General features: G+C 38.6%; 1 protein-coding gene across 1 annotated transcript; it reads left to right on the forward strand.

The window, feature by feature from the left end:
• Positions 1-694: 694 nt before the first annotated feature.
• On the forward strand, positions 695-2,606 carry LOC143503743 (general transcription factor II-I repeat domain-containing protein 2A-like). Its single transcript, XM_076995700.1, has 2 exons — positions 695-1,905; positions 2,010-2,606. Exon 1 carries the CDS (start codon positions 696-698, stop codon positions 1,890-1,892), a length of 1,197 nt encoding a protein of 398 aa, XP_076851815.1. The 5' UTR covers position 695; the 3' UTR covers positions 1,893-1,905; positions 2,010-2,606.
• The last annotated feature ends 10,849 nt before the right edge of the window (positions 2,607-13,455 follow it).

The raw sequence follows: 13,455 nt of genomic DNA on the forward strand, positions 1-13,455 counted from the left end.
ACATTTGACCTGGCCCCCGGAACACCCCCTCCCCCCTACCCCCAGGGAAAAAAATACTGCTCCTTGTGAAAGAGAACGTAATGGCGAAAAGGTTAGGTAAGAGAAAAATTGATTCTGAATGTAGGGTATTTAACCTGCAGTGGACAAACGATTATTTTTTTGTTCAATGCAAAGAAAAGGCTGTTTGTCTCATCTGTAAAGAGGCGCTTGCGGTATTCAAAGAATACAATCTACGACGGCACTATGAATCCCGTCACAAAGACCAGTATGATAGTTTGCAAGGCCAAATGCGGGCAGACAAACTGTTAAAGTTAAAAAGTGGACTGTTAGCTCAGCAGAATACATTTGTACGCCAAGCTCAGCTGAACCAGTCATCCGTTCGGGCCAGCTTTCGGGTTGCTCAAATTATAGCAAGCAGCGGTAAACCTTTCACGGATGGAGAGTTTGTTAAGAAATGTTTGAATGCTGTCGCGGAGGAAGTGTGTCCCGAGAAGAAAGATGTCTTCAATGCAGTGAGTCTGTCAGCGAGTACAATCACCAGACGCATCGAAGAAATCGGGGGTAATGTGTATGTACAGCTGCAGCAGAAGACAAAAGAATTTGACTTTTTTTCATTAGCATTGGATGAGAGCACGGATGTGCAGGACACAGCGCAGCTGGTAATTTTCATTCGTGGAGTTAACGCTAACTTTGAGATGAGCGAGGAGTTGGCAGCCCTCCAAAGTCTCAAAGGGACTACAACGGGGGAGGATATTTTCGGCAAAGTATGCCAAACCATGGAAGACTTGGACCTGGACTGGTCAAAGCTTGCCAGCATTACGACTGACGGGGCTCCTAGTATGGTGGGCGCGTCTCGGGGTCTAACAGGACGCGTGAAGCGGGAGATGGAAGAGCGGGGTCTCACCGCCCCGCTACAAGTCCACTGTTTAATTCACCAGCAGGCACTGTGCTGCAAAGTGTTGAAGTGGGATTCTGTCATGAAGGTTGTGGTGTCATGCATAAACTTAATCAGAGCAAAGGGACTTAAACACAGGGAGTTCCAACAATTCCTGTCTGAGCTGGAGTCTGCGCACGGCGACGTGCTGTATTACACAGAGGTCCGATGGCTGAGCCGGGGCAGAGTTTTGAGGCGTTTTTACGAGCTGCTACCTGAAATTAACGCATTTCTTCATTCAAAAGACAAAACGGTCCCAGAGCTGATGGACCCAGAGTGGAAATGGCACCTGGCATTTTTAACAGACGTGACAGAAATTCTGAACAGCCTTAACTTGCAGCTACAAGGCCAGGGGAAACTCATTTGCGACATGTATTCCCACATAAAAGCATTTGAGGTGAAACTAGCGCTGCTTTTGGAGCAAGTGAAAAAGCACAACTTCGTCCATCTCCCTGCTACCCAAAACCTCTCTGCAGAGAACCCAGCGGTCCCGTTCCCAACTGAAAAGTGCGTGGAAGCACTGGAAATGCTCAAGGCGGAGTTCGGTGTGCGATTCCGTGAACTACATGTTCATGCAAAAGAAATCCGTCTTTTCCAGAACCCCTTTGTTGCCGACATCGATGAAGCCCAGCCTTCTTATCAGTTTGAGTTGGCCGAGTTACAGAACTGTGATGTTCTGAAAGACATGTTCAAGCCCAACAGTCTTATTGACTTCTATGCCGCACTCCCAAACGACACGTACCCTAACATAAAAAAACACGCAATGAAGATGTCCACACTTTTTGGAAGCACGTATATCTGCGAACAAACATTTTCGCACATGAAACTCCTGAAAACTTCGCTGAGATCAAGATTGACAGATGAACATCTGCATCAGTGTTTGAGACTGGCTGTGACTAGAATGGAACCTGACATTCAACTTCTCACCAGCCAAATGCAGGCCCACAGTTCACACTGATGAACATACATAGGTAAGCTCACTTTTCTGACTTGAATGAGTCATTCTGAGTATAAACAAATATGATCATAAAATCTACTGGGATAAAATGCATAAAAAATGTATTGTGCTGTGTAGGTCACAAGGAAGTTGATGAGAGAGAAAGGTATCTACAAGCCTTCTAGAACCTACAATCTACAAAAGGATTATAAGGAAGGAACACGAGAACTTTGAGGGACTACTCATATGAGTCATTTAAGGAAGAAATTCTGTTCTGACAACTTTACCTGTTAAGATGTGCACGGCACAACAGAAAGTTAATGTTCCACAGACTTTTTTTTTTCTGTGAAGAACCCAGAGAGCATTTTTTGGTGTTATTTATTTTAATAATGGTGTTATTTTTTTCTTAAATAGTGTTATTTAGTTGGTTAATAGTGTTATTATTTATTACCAGACTTTTTTCTGTGAAGAACCCAGAGAGGATTATTTAGTTATTATTTCATAAATATTGTTATTTATTTTGTTAATGGTTAATATTTAGTTTGTTAATAGTGTTATTGTTTATTTCTTGACTTTTTTGTGTGAAGATCCCGGAAAGTGTTATTAATGTTTGGTTATGTGTCGCTTTCTGAAAACAATAAATGTTGCAGCACCCCTGTGATTGTCAAACTTTTCTGTTTCAAACTGACCCCGGCCCCCCATCAGAGAAGAGAAAAGTTATTTGGCCCTCGCAGGAAAAAGTTTGGGGACCCCTGGCCTACAGGGTTCCCACGGGTCCTTGAAATCCTTGAAAGTTTGTGAATCTGAAAAAATAAGTTCAAGGCCCTGGAAAGTTTTTGAAAACAGGCATAAAAGACAGCCGTCCTTGACGGTCCTTGAATATTTTAGAGGGTTTGAAATTTCACATGGATGAAGACCGCGGTCACAGAATAATAGGGCACAGTTGGTAAGGAAGTCAATATTTACAAAAGATTGCTATGAAAAAGATTGCCATGATGTTTTAAATTTCTCATCCTTTGTTGAAAAAATATGATCTGATATGAGTTGTTATAAAGATTTAAAGAAAGTCTGCAAAGTGATTCCTTTAACATTTTATATTCAGAGTTGACTGTTTCGATGCCCATGTTAAAAGTGAATGACTGTTGAGTTCAAGTGTAATAACAAGATTATCACTGATGGTATGAGACAAAAGATATAATAGATATTCTTTCAAGAAACATCCTAATAAAAATTATAAAACCACAAAGGCTTGTCAAATGGCTCATGTCTTCTAAAGTAAAAGAGACTCATTTCAAAATAATAAATAAGATATATCCTGTAGCCATGTTTCTTGAAAGAAGAGTTAAACTTGATGTGGATTAATGGACCTTTTTTAAGTCAGAAGATGAATCCCAGGAGCATATGTTTTTCCATCTCAATATTTACAAAGTTTTTGCATGGACACTAGAAACTGGATTAATCTCAAACTTCTTTCTTTTGATACCATTATACTTCAGTTCGAATTTCTCTGATTCCATAAATTCACTACCATAAGTGGAGTGGTTAAAAGGCTGTTCTCTTTATGAATGAATATTATTCTTTATTAAGTAGATTTAAAAACTATGCTAGAATCATCTCACGCCAGATTTCTCTAGAAATCTATAGTTCTAATCTCATTATATGGCTTTGCTCCTCTGTTTTATGTATGTACTGTATGTGTATATGCATATGTGTATTATTGTTATTATTATTATTATTTGTCTACTGTCAACGTGTCATTATTTTGCCAGCACAAGTTCATTTAAAATTACATTGATTCTACAGGGCCTATGCTGACTTTTACTTGGCAAAGTTTGGTCATTCTCCTGTAGAGAAATTTGTTTGTTTGTTCAGCACCGAAAGCAAGTGTTTCCTGTAGGTAGTTGTTGATCCTTCAACAACTATAGCCATTTTACGTGAATGTCGTCATCTCAGATGTGCATTGCTAAATTGCCAGTCATGCACAGAAAATTTCAGGATGCATGGCTTGAAATGACATTCAGTCTTTTGAATTTGCGTTGTATTAACATCGTTTTTTGATAACATATTCAGGGGTAAGAGTAGGTAAATGCTGGCAGGTGCTGTCCTTGAATTTGAGGAAGTTGGTCCTGGAAAGTCATTGAAAGGTCCTTGAATTTTATGTTAACCAAGGTGTGGGAACCCTGTCTGACATTCCTGGCATATTAGCATCTGTAATAGAGGTTCTAAAATAAAACAAACCAAGGAATATGGTATTGAAGTGAATCAATATGTTCCCCCAACTGTCTACTTCAGTTTGAGCCATGAATTATCATTTCCCTATATGTACAACCTGAGATATCTAGTTTTATAGTGGACTATGTCGGGAATCTGAGGAATTTTTAAAATGTCCGCCTGGAATGTGTGCACAATAGAGTTAAAATGATCTAAAAAGATGAGCTTCTGAACAAAAATACTGGATATGACTGATTCGTTTTTGATCAGTGTATCTTAATAATCCATCTACTGTCTTTGCAGGTTTGCAACCTACAACCACCTGATGGCCTTCTGGGAACTGATTGAACCTGCAACACATCAGATGATACGGGTCACCAACTCCAAACCTACTTTCTTAATTGGAATGGCACCCCATAGTGCCATAACCTTTGTGTCTGGACTCTATGCTGGGTCTATTAGTGACAGGGAGATGTTCAGACAGTCAGGAATTATTCCTCTACTTACCCCTGACATGGCAATAATGGTGGATAAGGGCTTCCTGGTAGACGATCTTGTACCATGTAAGATCCACAGGCCAGTTTTCCTGAAAAGGTGCACACGAATGTCTGCACATGACGTAAAACACACACAGTCCGTAGCCAGGCTCAGGGTACATGTTGAACGGTGCATCCGACAAGTAAAGGAGCACAAATTGTTTGACACCGTCATCCCCATGTCTATTTCAGGCAGCATAAATCAGCTATTTACTGTATCTTGTCTGCTTGTGAACTATCAGAATGGACCACTTGTAAAGACATGGAGCAAATTTTAGAATGTATGCATTTAAATATCGAAAATATGTAAATATGTTTTGATGCTTTATTATTACTGGTCTTAATAACCTGCTGTAATAAACCTTGGCTTGGAGAATCAAAAATCCTTCTCATATTTTTTTTATGTCTGCACTTAAAGGAAGACATAAAAACAGTGGAATTAATCCATTGACAGAAAAAACAAACAAATCACTTCTTAATGAACAACAGATAATTAATCTGACACTATACAGGTAATCATTGTATTTATGTTTTACTGCAAACACTTTTGTATGTAATGGTAAAAGAAAAAATGATCCGCTTTTTCTCTAATGGTGTGCATCACTTCTTGATTTTTGTAAACTCGCTCAACTAGTGTGTCCTCCTGAGCACACACAACAAAATCACACCATTCTAAACCAGTCAAGAGGATCTGTCCCTGAACTTGCCAGCAGTACTTGTGTTGCCTCCGAAGTTTCAAAGCACCGCTTGACATTTTCAGATAGGGGCAGTCCACATAACTCTGAATGTTGGGGCATTTGACTTCTAAGAGTCCAAATGGTGGATTCTCAGAGGGATCGAAGATTACTCCATCAGGGGAACAACCCAGCCATGGAGCATCAGGGTGAATGACAAACCCACATGGTGAATAATTCACATTTTTCAGAATGCAGTACTCTTGAACTGCAACTGGCTCCATATGAATTCCTCCCCTCATGTCCTTGGTCTGGACAGTTCCCCTGTAGATTCTCTCTGCCAAATTCTCTGCAGAAGTATGTCCTCGAACATGGTTTGCCTCATGGAAACGTGTAGATCAGGCATGTCAAACTCAGTTTGGCTGTGGGGCCGGATCCAGACCTTCTGTTCTCAGGTGAGCCGGATCAGTAACTACAAATCAACTCCAAATATTTAGCTTTATTTTTCAGTACTATGCTTTATCATTCAGCCTACATTTTTAGCCTACCCTACGTATTATAATCATGGATGAAAAGGGATCTTTTCTAAGCACAACACATTAAAACAATGAAAAAAAAAAGATTTTCATGTTTGACGGTGAATGTGTTAACAACTGGTTTATTTTAACAGTTGAGTGCAGTTTTATACCTGAAGCAACTCACCACATTAACAAACTCAAGTGGGAGCTATGAAAAAAATATTTTCGCCTTAATAGTCATACTGCTTTGAAATAAATAAAAAAATAAATACAAATAAAAGTTATAGCAGTGCATGGGTAATAAAATTAGACTACATCAGATCAAACTACTAGGCTGGGCCTACTGAAGCTGAGAACATACTGCACAATATTAATTATCTTTAATATGAAACCAGATGAATCTTATTTTTAATGATCTGTATTCATGAGTGCAAACAAATTTCGTGTCATCACACTTTTTTTCTCTCTCTCTCACTGCATTCCTGCAGTCTACTTGCTGCTGCTGGCTCCTGTAACTTGGCATCTTTTTGCCTTCACAAGTGCATCGATATTAGGTGTCAAATCCTGAGTAGCAGCACATTTAACAATGTCATTCAAGTGTTTATTTGTTAACCTTGAGCGCTGCTTTGTTTTATTATTGTTCATTACAGAGAACACCTGTTCACAAAGATAAGTAGTCCCAAACATGGATAGAACTTATGCAGCCATGGCTGTTAATTTGGGGTAACCTGGCACGAGATATTGATAAAACGTATTCATTTCCACGGACCCAAATTTATCCTTCATAGCAGAATCGCTTCATAGCGGAATTGCATCCTTTGACTGAAGCTTTAACTCGTGTCAGTGCTGCATGCTGTCATTTACTTTCCTCTAGCGACCAGAGAGAGCTTTTGATTTGTATTCATTTTTTAAAAATCACAACTTTTGATAGAAATGAGCTAGAGACTTGATTCATTTTTTGACATACTCAGAAATTTATGCCGGGCCGTATTAAATAATCCAACGGGCCGGGTCCGGCCCGCGGGGCCCTATCTTTCACATGCCTGCTCTACATCTTACTCTCATCTTTCTCAGACCATGCCATTCTTCACATCAACTCTGCTCCTGTCTTGCAGCTTCAATCCTCTGCCCCATGCTCAATCACACTTCCAGGGACTTAACATGCACTTCTTCCTCTTCTCACTAAACATACGCACATTCTCATCGTCCCAGCCTATAGTTTTCCATAGCAAGGGGTGCTTCACTGGGGGCACCTGGGATGTTCACAATTTCTCTCACTGCTGCTGGCTTATCATGGAATCAAACCACACTCCCTGCCTCTACAGGCCCAAAAGCACATTCAACTAATGGGACTGCAGTTCACATGCCCATTGTTGCAACCAGAGGGGCAATTACAGGACTAAAACTTCTTATAGACCTCTCACACTCTTAGCATGGCAACATTGGGCATTTCTCCATCCAACGCTTTATAATGTCAACTTCTGAAAAATATTAAAAGCAAAAACGTGTATAACCATTTAATCAAATTACTGCCACAATATAATCTAAACTTCATTACACATCACATGGATCAAAGGTAATATTTTTTTATTTTTTTATTTGCCTTTATTTAACCAGGTTAGTCCCTTGAGATACAAGATCTCTTTTACAAGAGAGACCTGGCCAAGAGAGACCGAGCAGCAGCACAAATTACAACATTCAAGATACATTCAAAATCTCACATAAAATTTATTAAAACACGCACACACAGATGATCTGGACCTGACTGATTTTATCAGAGTCTTAAATCTGTTCAAAGAAACAAGGTCCTTGATTTTTATATCAGCCTGTAACCGGTTCCATGTGTATGGAGCAGCAAAACTAAAAGCAGTCTTTCCTAGCTCTGTTCGAGCTCTAGGAACAGCAAGTTGCAAAAACTCACTCGAACGAAGACTGAGCAGACTTTGCCTTCTATTCAGAAGACAACATAAATAATTAGGCAAATTCCCAATTAGTGCTTTGTAAATAAAAACATACCAATGTGCAAAACGTCGTGCCTGCAACAAAGTCCAATTCACTTTTGTGTATAACAAACAATGATGAGTAAGAGGTCGACAGTTTGTTATAAATCGCAAAGCACTATGATACACACTGTCCAGTATGCTCAAACAGTGCACAGGAGCATTCATATACAAAATATCTCCATAATCTAATACAGGCATGAACGTTGCTTCAACTAACTTCTTTTTTACAATAAAAGAAAAACAAGATTTATTTCTATAATAAAAACCTAACAAAAGTCTAAGCTTTTTAATTAGATGTTGAATATAAGGTTTAAAAGATAACTTATATATATATATATATATATATATATATATATAACCTCACACAGTCAGCAGTTGAATTCCTTGGTTTTCGAACCTCCATTTCTCCAACGGGTCCCGGCTTCACACCCTAAAAGTAGGGACACATTTAGCACTGTTTTAATGGTGGCTACATATGGATGAACATACATGTGACATACAAACTGACATGCTAGGTAACTCGCTGCTCGGTGTCTGTGCAGCTTTGGACTGGGGGTACAGCAGGAATATCTAGCTGAGAATAGTGTGCAGTCTGATAAAGAAGGGCAACCAAATGATTGCACAGGGCACATCCTGCCACACAGGAGCAATGGGTGCTCACCAAAATGACAGGGCTCGAGTGTTTTAACACCATCTAAGGAGAAAAAATATATTAAAATATCTGTTAACATTTTATTGAACAGCAGTAATTGAGCAAAAATAAATAAGTCAGGTAAAGTTTCCCAAATTAGTTGACTGTACACATCCACTTTAATTCACTGAAGGTAGAGAGATAAAATATGTAGGCACATGCAAAAGCTTGGGCACCAAATACCATGTTTTATTGATGCTATAGATTTAGTCAATGTGATTAGTGAAGGGTGTGATTGGAGATGACCACACCTTCAATATTTAATCAGCTTTGCTTATATTATGGCAGTAATCTGATGTAGTGGTTATACACTTCTATACACTTATACATTAAAGGAGTGGTTCCCAAACGTTTTCTGCCGTGCCCCCCATTAATAGATGAGAATAATTTTGCGCCCCCCACTGCGCCCAATATTTTGTTGAGTGAGAACAGGATATTTTGTTTTGCCAGAACAGGAACAACTGTATGTGAAGTCCCTGGAAGTCTTATTCAGCAAAGACCACAGGATTAAGGCTGCTTTTGCTTCTTTAGTTCAGACTGCCATATTTAAATATCTTGCGAAAAAACAGTAATTGTTATGACTGATTAGTGCATGTTTGTACATACATACATACATACATATATACACAAACACTTGTGTGTGTGTGTGTGTAACCATTGATCCTACTCTCAAGTCATGTGGCTTTTCACTTTTCCTCATAGACCTATGACAAACTGCCCTCACGCGGACCTCTCCTGTCACCTTGTTTTTCATTGACACTGTGCAGGGGGGAAGATGAATAAAAATAAAAATGTAATGATATGCTACTTACACAGCAGCTTCATAGTTAGCTAGCTAAAACAAACATCTCAATAGTAAGTAATAGCTTCTGGTCTGTCAAGGTAAATTTATTGATACAATCACTAACGTTAACATGGATACAAGGAAGCGTTTGCTAACCATACTTTATTAGATGCAGCACAATATAACTAAAAAAAGATGGCTTAATTGTCAAATTTGATCAAGCCAGTCCAAAGACATTCACAGTTAGCTCGTTAGTTTCCTGTTTACTTCCTAGAAACGTCAGCGGGCGTCATATGCCGACTTGAAGCTGATTGGTTTATGCAAAATAGTAATGCATTGTGGTAGCGAAATCTTATTTTTGCACAGGGAAAAATGGAATAATGTTTGAACAGTTAATGTAGAACTAGAATATATGTAATATAGGACTATTCTGTTTCCTAAAATATATTTAGGTTAATGTACTTTTTGGCATACCGTCCTCGAGACATATATGAATTTGCAGCTCTTTATATACTGCACATACCATCTAAACCTGGTTGCCAGATTCGCGGTTTTCACTCCAAATTGGGCTTGTTTGAAACTCCTTCAAAGTTTTTCGTTTTTGGGCTACTTTTCACTTGGCCCACCGCGGGAGTTACAAGTCAACAATAACAATCGATGGCGATATAATACTTAAATAGTCTCAATTTTAACACTCTAACACTTTGGGCTACTTTTGGCTTCTGACGGGCGCATTTTACACTGACTTTGGCCGGGATATTTATGCACGACCTGCCAACCCTGGCCACACTCGCTCGTGTTGACTGCAAGTGCACCAACTTGATCAGTCCACAGAGACAAGCCGGAGCCTTACAAGTGATTGGAAGCTCTTCTAACCAATAGTTTACTTCCTTCTGAAGCTAACCAGCCCTCATTTGCCATGATTGCTCAATTATATTTTTTTATTGAGCCCTCGGAAAGTCGCGCTTCATTTCCAATGTGGGTCCGCTAGCATAGCAACATAAGCTAACCGCTAACCTTTGCTAACCTAAGCCAAGCTCCCCAGAACGCACTATTCGGCGAAACTGAAGCAGTCGTGGATTATTTTGTTCGTTTTTATTCTGATTGTGGATACTTTTGAACATAAACCGATAACTTTTTATGGAATATATGAGCAATTTTCGGCATTTTCGCCAACCCGGAAGTGAGACCGTACACCCGCTACGACGCGACTCAGTGTACACGTGAGTAAAAATTGATAATTTTTCATAAGCGATATTGTACAAAATATATATTCTAATACTAAACATTAGATTATAGACAGTATTGGAGCTTTTGAGTGCTGGAGTACTCTGTATCGTGTCGGATGCTACCGGAGTTGGCTACGGTAGCTTGGCATAGCCTGTCGGACTATATTGGACATAAATATCATATCATACAGGGTTCCCACGGGTCCTTGAAATCCTTGAAAGTTTGTGAATCTGAAAAAATAAGTTCAAGGCCCTGGAAAGTTTTTGAAAACAGGCATAAAAGACAGCCGTCCTTGACGGTCCTTGAATATTGTAGAGGGTTTGAAATTTCACATGGATGAAGACCGCGGTCACAGAATAATAGGGCACAGTTGGTAAGGAAGTCAATATTTACAAAAGATTGCTATGAAAAAGATTGCCATGATGTTTTAAATTTCTCATCCTTTGTTGAAAAAATATGATCTGATATGAGTTGTTATAAAGATTTAAAGAAAGTCTGCAAAGTGATTCCTTTAACATTTTATATTCAGAGTTGACTGTTTCGATGCCCATGTTAAAAGTGAATGACTGTTGAGTTCAAGTGTAATAACAAGATTATCACTGATGGTATGAGACAAAAGATATAATAGATATTCTTTCAAGAAACATCCTAATAAAAATTATAAAACCACAAAGGCTTGTCAAATGGCTCATGTCTTCTAAAGTAAAAGAGACTCATTTCAAAATAATAAATAAGATATATCCTGTAGCCATGTTTCTTGAAAGAAGAGTTAAACTTGATGTGGATTAATGGACCTTTTTTAAGTCAGAAGATGAATCCCAGGAGCATATGTTTTTCCATCTCAATATTTACAAAGTTTTTGCATGGACACTAGAAACTGGATTAATCTCAAACTTCTTTCTTTTGATACCATTATACTTCAGTTCGAATTTCTCTGATTCCATAAATTCACTACCATAAGTGGAGTGGTTAAAAGGCTGTTCTCTTTATGAATGAATATTATTCTTTATTAAGTAGATTTAAAAACTATGCTAGAATCATCTCACGCCAGATTTCTCTAGAAATCTATAGTTCTAATCTCATTATATGGCTTTGCTCCTCTGTTTTATGTATGTACTGTATGTGTATATGCATATGTGTATTATTGTTATTATTATTATTATTTGTCTACTGTCAACGTGTCATTATTTTGCCAGCACAAGTTCATTTAAAATTACATTGATTCTACAGGGCCTATGCTGACTTTTACTTGGCAAAGTTTGGTCATTCTCCTGTAGAGAAATTTGTTTGTTTGTTCAGCACCGAAAGCAAGTGTTTCCTGTAGGTAGTTGTTGATCCTTCAACAACTATAGCCATTTTACGTGAATGTCGTCATCTCAGATGTGCATTGCTAAATTGCCAGTCATGCACAGAAAATTTCAGGATGCATGGCTTGAAATGACATTCAGTCTTTTGAATTTGCGTTGTATTAACATCGTTTTTTGATAACATATTCAGGGGTAAGAGTAGGTAAATGCTGGCAGGTGCTGTCCTTGAATTTGAGGAAGTTGGTCCTGGAAAGTCATTGAAAGGTCCTTGAATTTTATGTTAACCAAGGTGTGGGAACCCTGTCTGACATTCCTGGCATATTAGCATCTGTAATAGAGGTTCTAAAATAAAACAAACCAAGGAATATGGTATTGAAGTGAATCAATATGTTCCCCCAACTGTCTACTTCAGTTTGAGCCATGAATTATCATTTCCCTATATGTACAACCTGAGATATCTAGTTTTATAGTGGACTATGTCGGGAATCTGAGGAATTTTTAAAATGTCCGCCTGGAATGTGTGCACAATAGAGTTAAAATGATCTAAAAAGATGAGCTTCTGAACAAAAATACTGGATATGACTGATTCGTTTTTGATCAGTGTATCTTAATAATCCATCTACTGTCTTTGCAGGTTTGCAACCTACAACCACCTGATGGCCTTCTGGGAACTGATTGAACCTGCAACACATCAGATGATACGGGTCACCAACTCCAAACCTACTTTCTTAATTGGAATGGCACCCCATAGTGCCATAACCTTTGTGTCTGGACTCTATGCTGGGTCTATTAGTGACAGGGAGATGTTCAGACAGTCAGGAATTATTCCTCTACTTACCCATGACATGGCAATAATGGTGGATAAGGGCTTCCTGGTAGACGATCTTGTACCATGTAAGATCCACAGGCCAGTTTTCCTGAAAAGGTGCACACGAATGTCTGCACATGACGTAAAACACACACAGTCCGTAGCCAGGCTCAGGGTACATGTTGAACGGTGCATCCGACAAGTAAAGGAGCACAAATTGTTTGACACCGTCATCCCCATGTCTATTTCAGGCAGCATAAATCAGCTATTTACTGTATCTTGTCTGCTTGTGAACTATCAGAATGGACCACTTGTAAAGACATGGAGCAAATTTTAGAATGTATGCATTTAAATATCGAAAATATGTAAATATGTTTTGATGCTTTATTATTACTGGTCTTAATAACCTGCTGTAATAAACCTTGGCTTGGAGAATCAAAAATCCTTCTCATATTTTTTTTATGTCTGCACTTAAAGGAAGACATAAAAACAGTGGAATTAATCCATTGACAGAAAAAACAAACAAATCACTTCTTAATGAACAACAGATAATTAATCTGACACTATACAGGTAATCATTGTATTTATGTTTTACTGCAAACACTTTTGTATGTAATGGTAAAAGAAAAAATGATCCGCTTTTTCTCTAATGGTGTGCATCACTTTTTGATTTTTGTAAACTCGCTCAACTAGTGTGTCCTCCTGAGCACACACAACAAAATCACACCATTCTAAACCAGTCAAGAGGATCTGTCCCTGAACTTGCCAGCAGTACTTGTGTTGCCTCCGAAGTTTCAAAGCACTGCTTGACATTTTCAGATA

The sequence above is a fragment of the Brachyhypopomus gauderio genome, unplaced genomic scaffold (assembly GCF_052324685.1).
Source record: "Brachyhypopomus gauderio isolate BG-103 unplaced genomic scaffold, BGAUD_0.2 sc234, whole genome shotgun sequence".
In the NCBI taxonomy this organism is placed as follows: Eukaryota; Metazoa; Chordata; class Actinopteri; order Gymnotiformes; family Hypopomidae; genus Brachyhypopomus; species Brachyhypopomus gauderio.

Coding starts and splice junctions, on each gene's coding strand:
- LOC143503743 (XM_076995700.1), top strand. CDS start 696: ATGAGCGAGGAGTTGGCAGCCCTCCAAAGTCTCAAAGGGACTACAACG.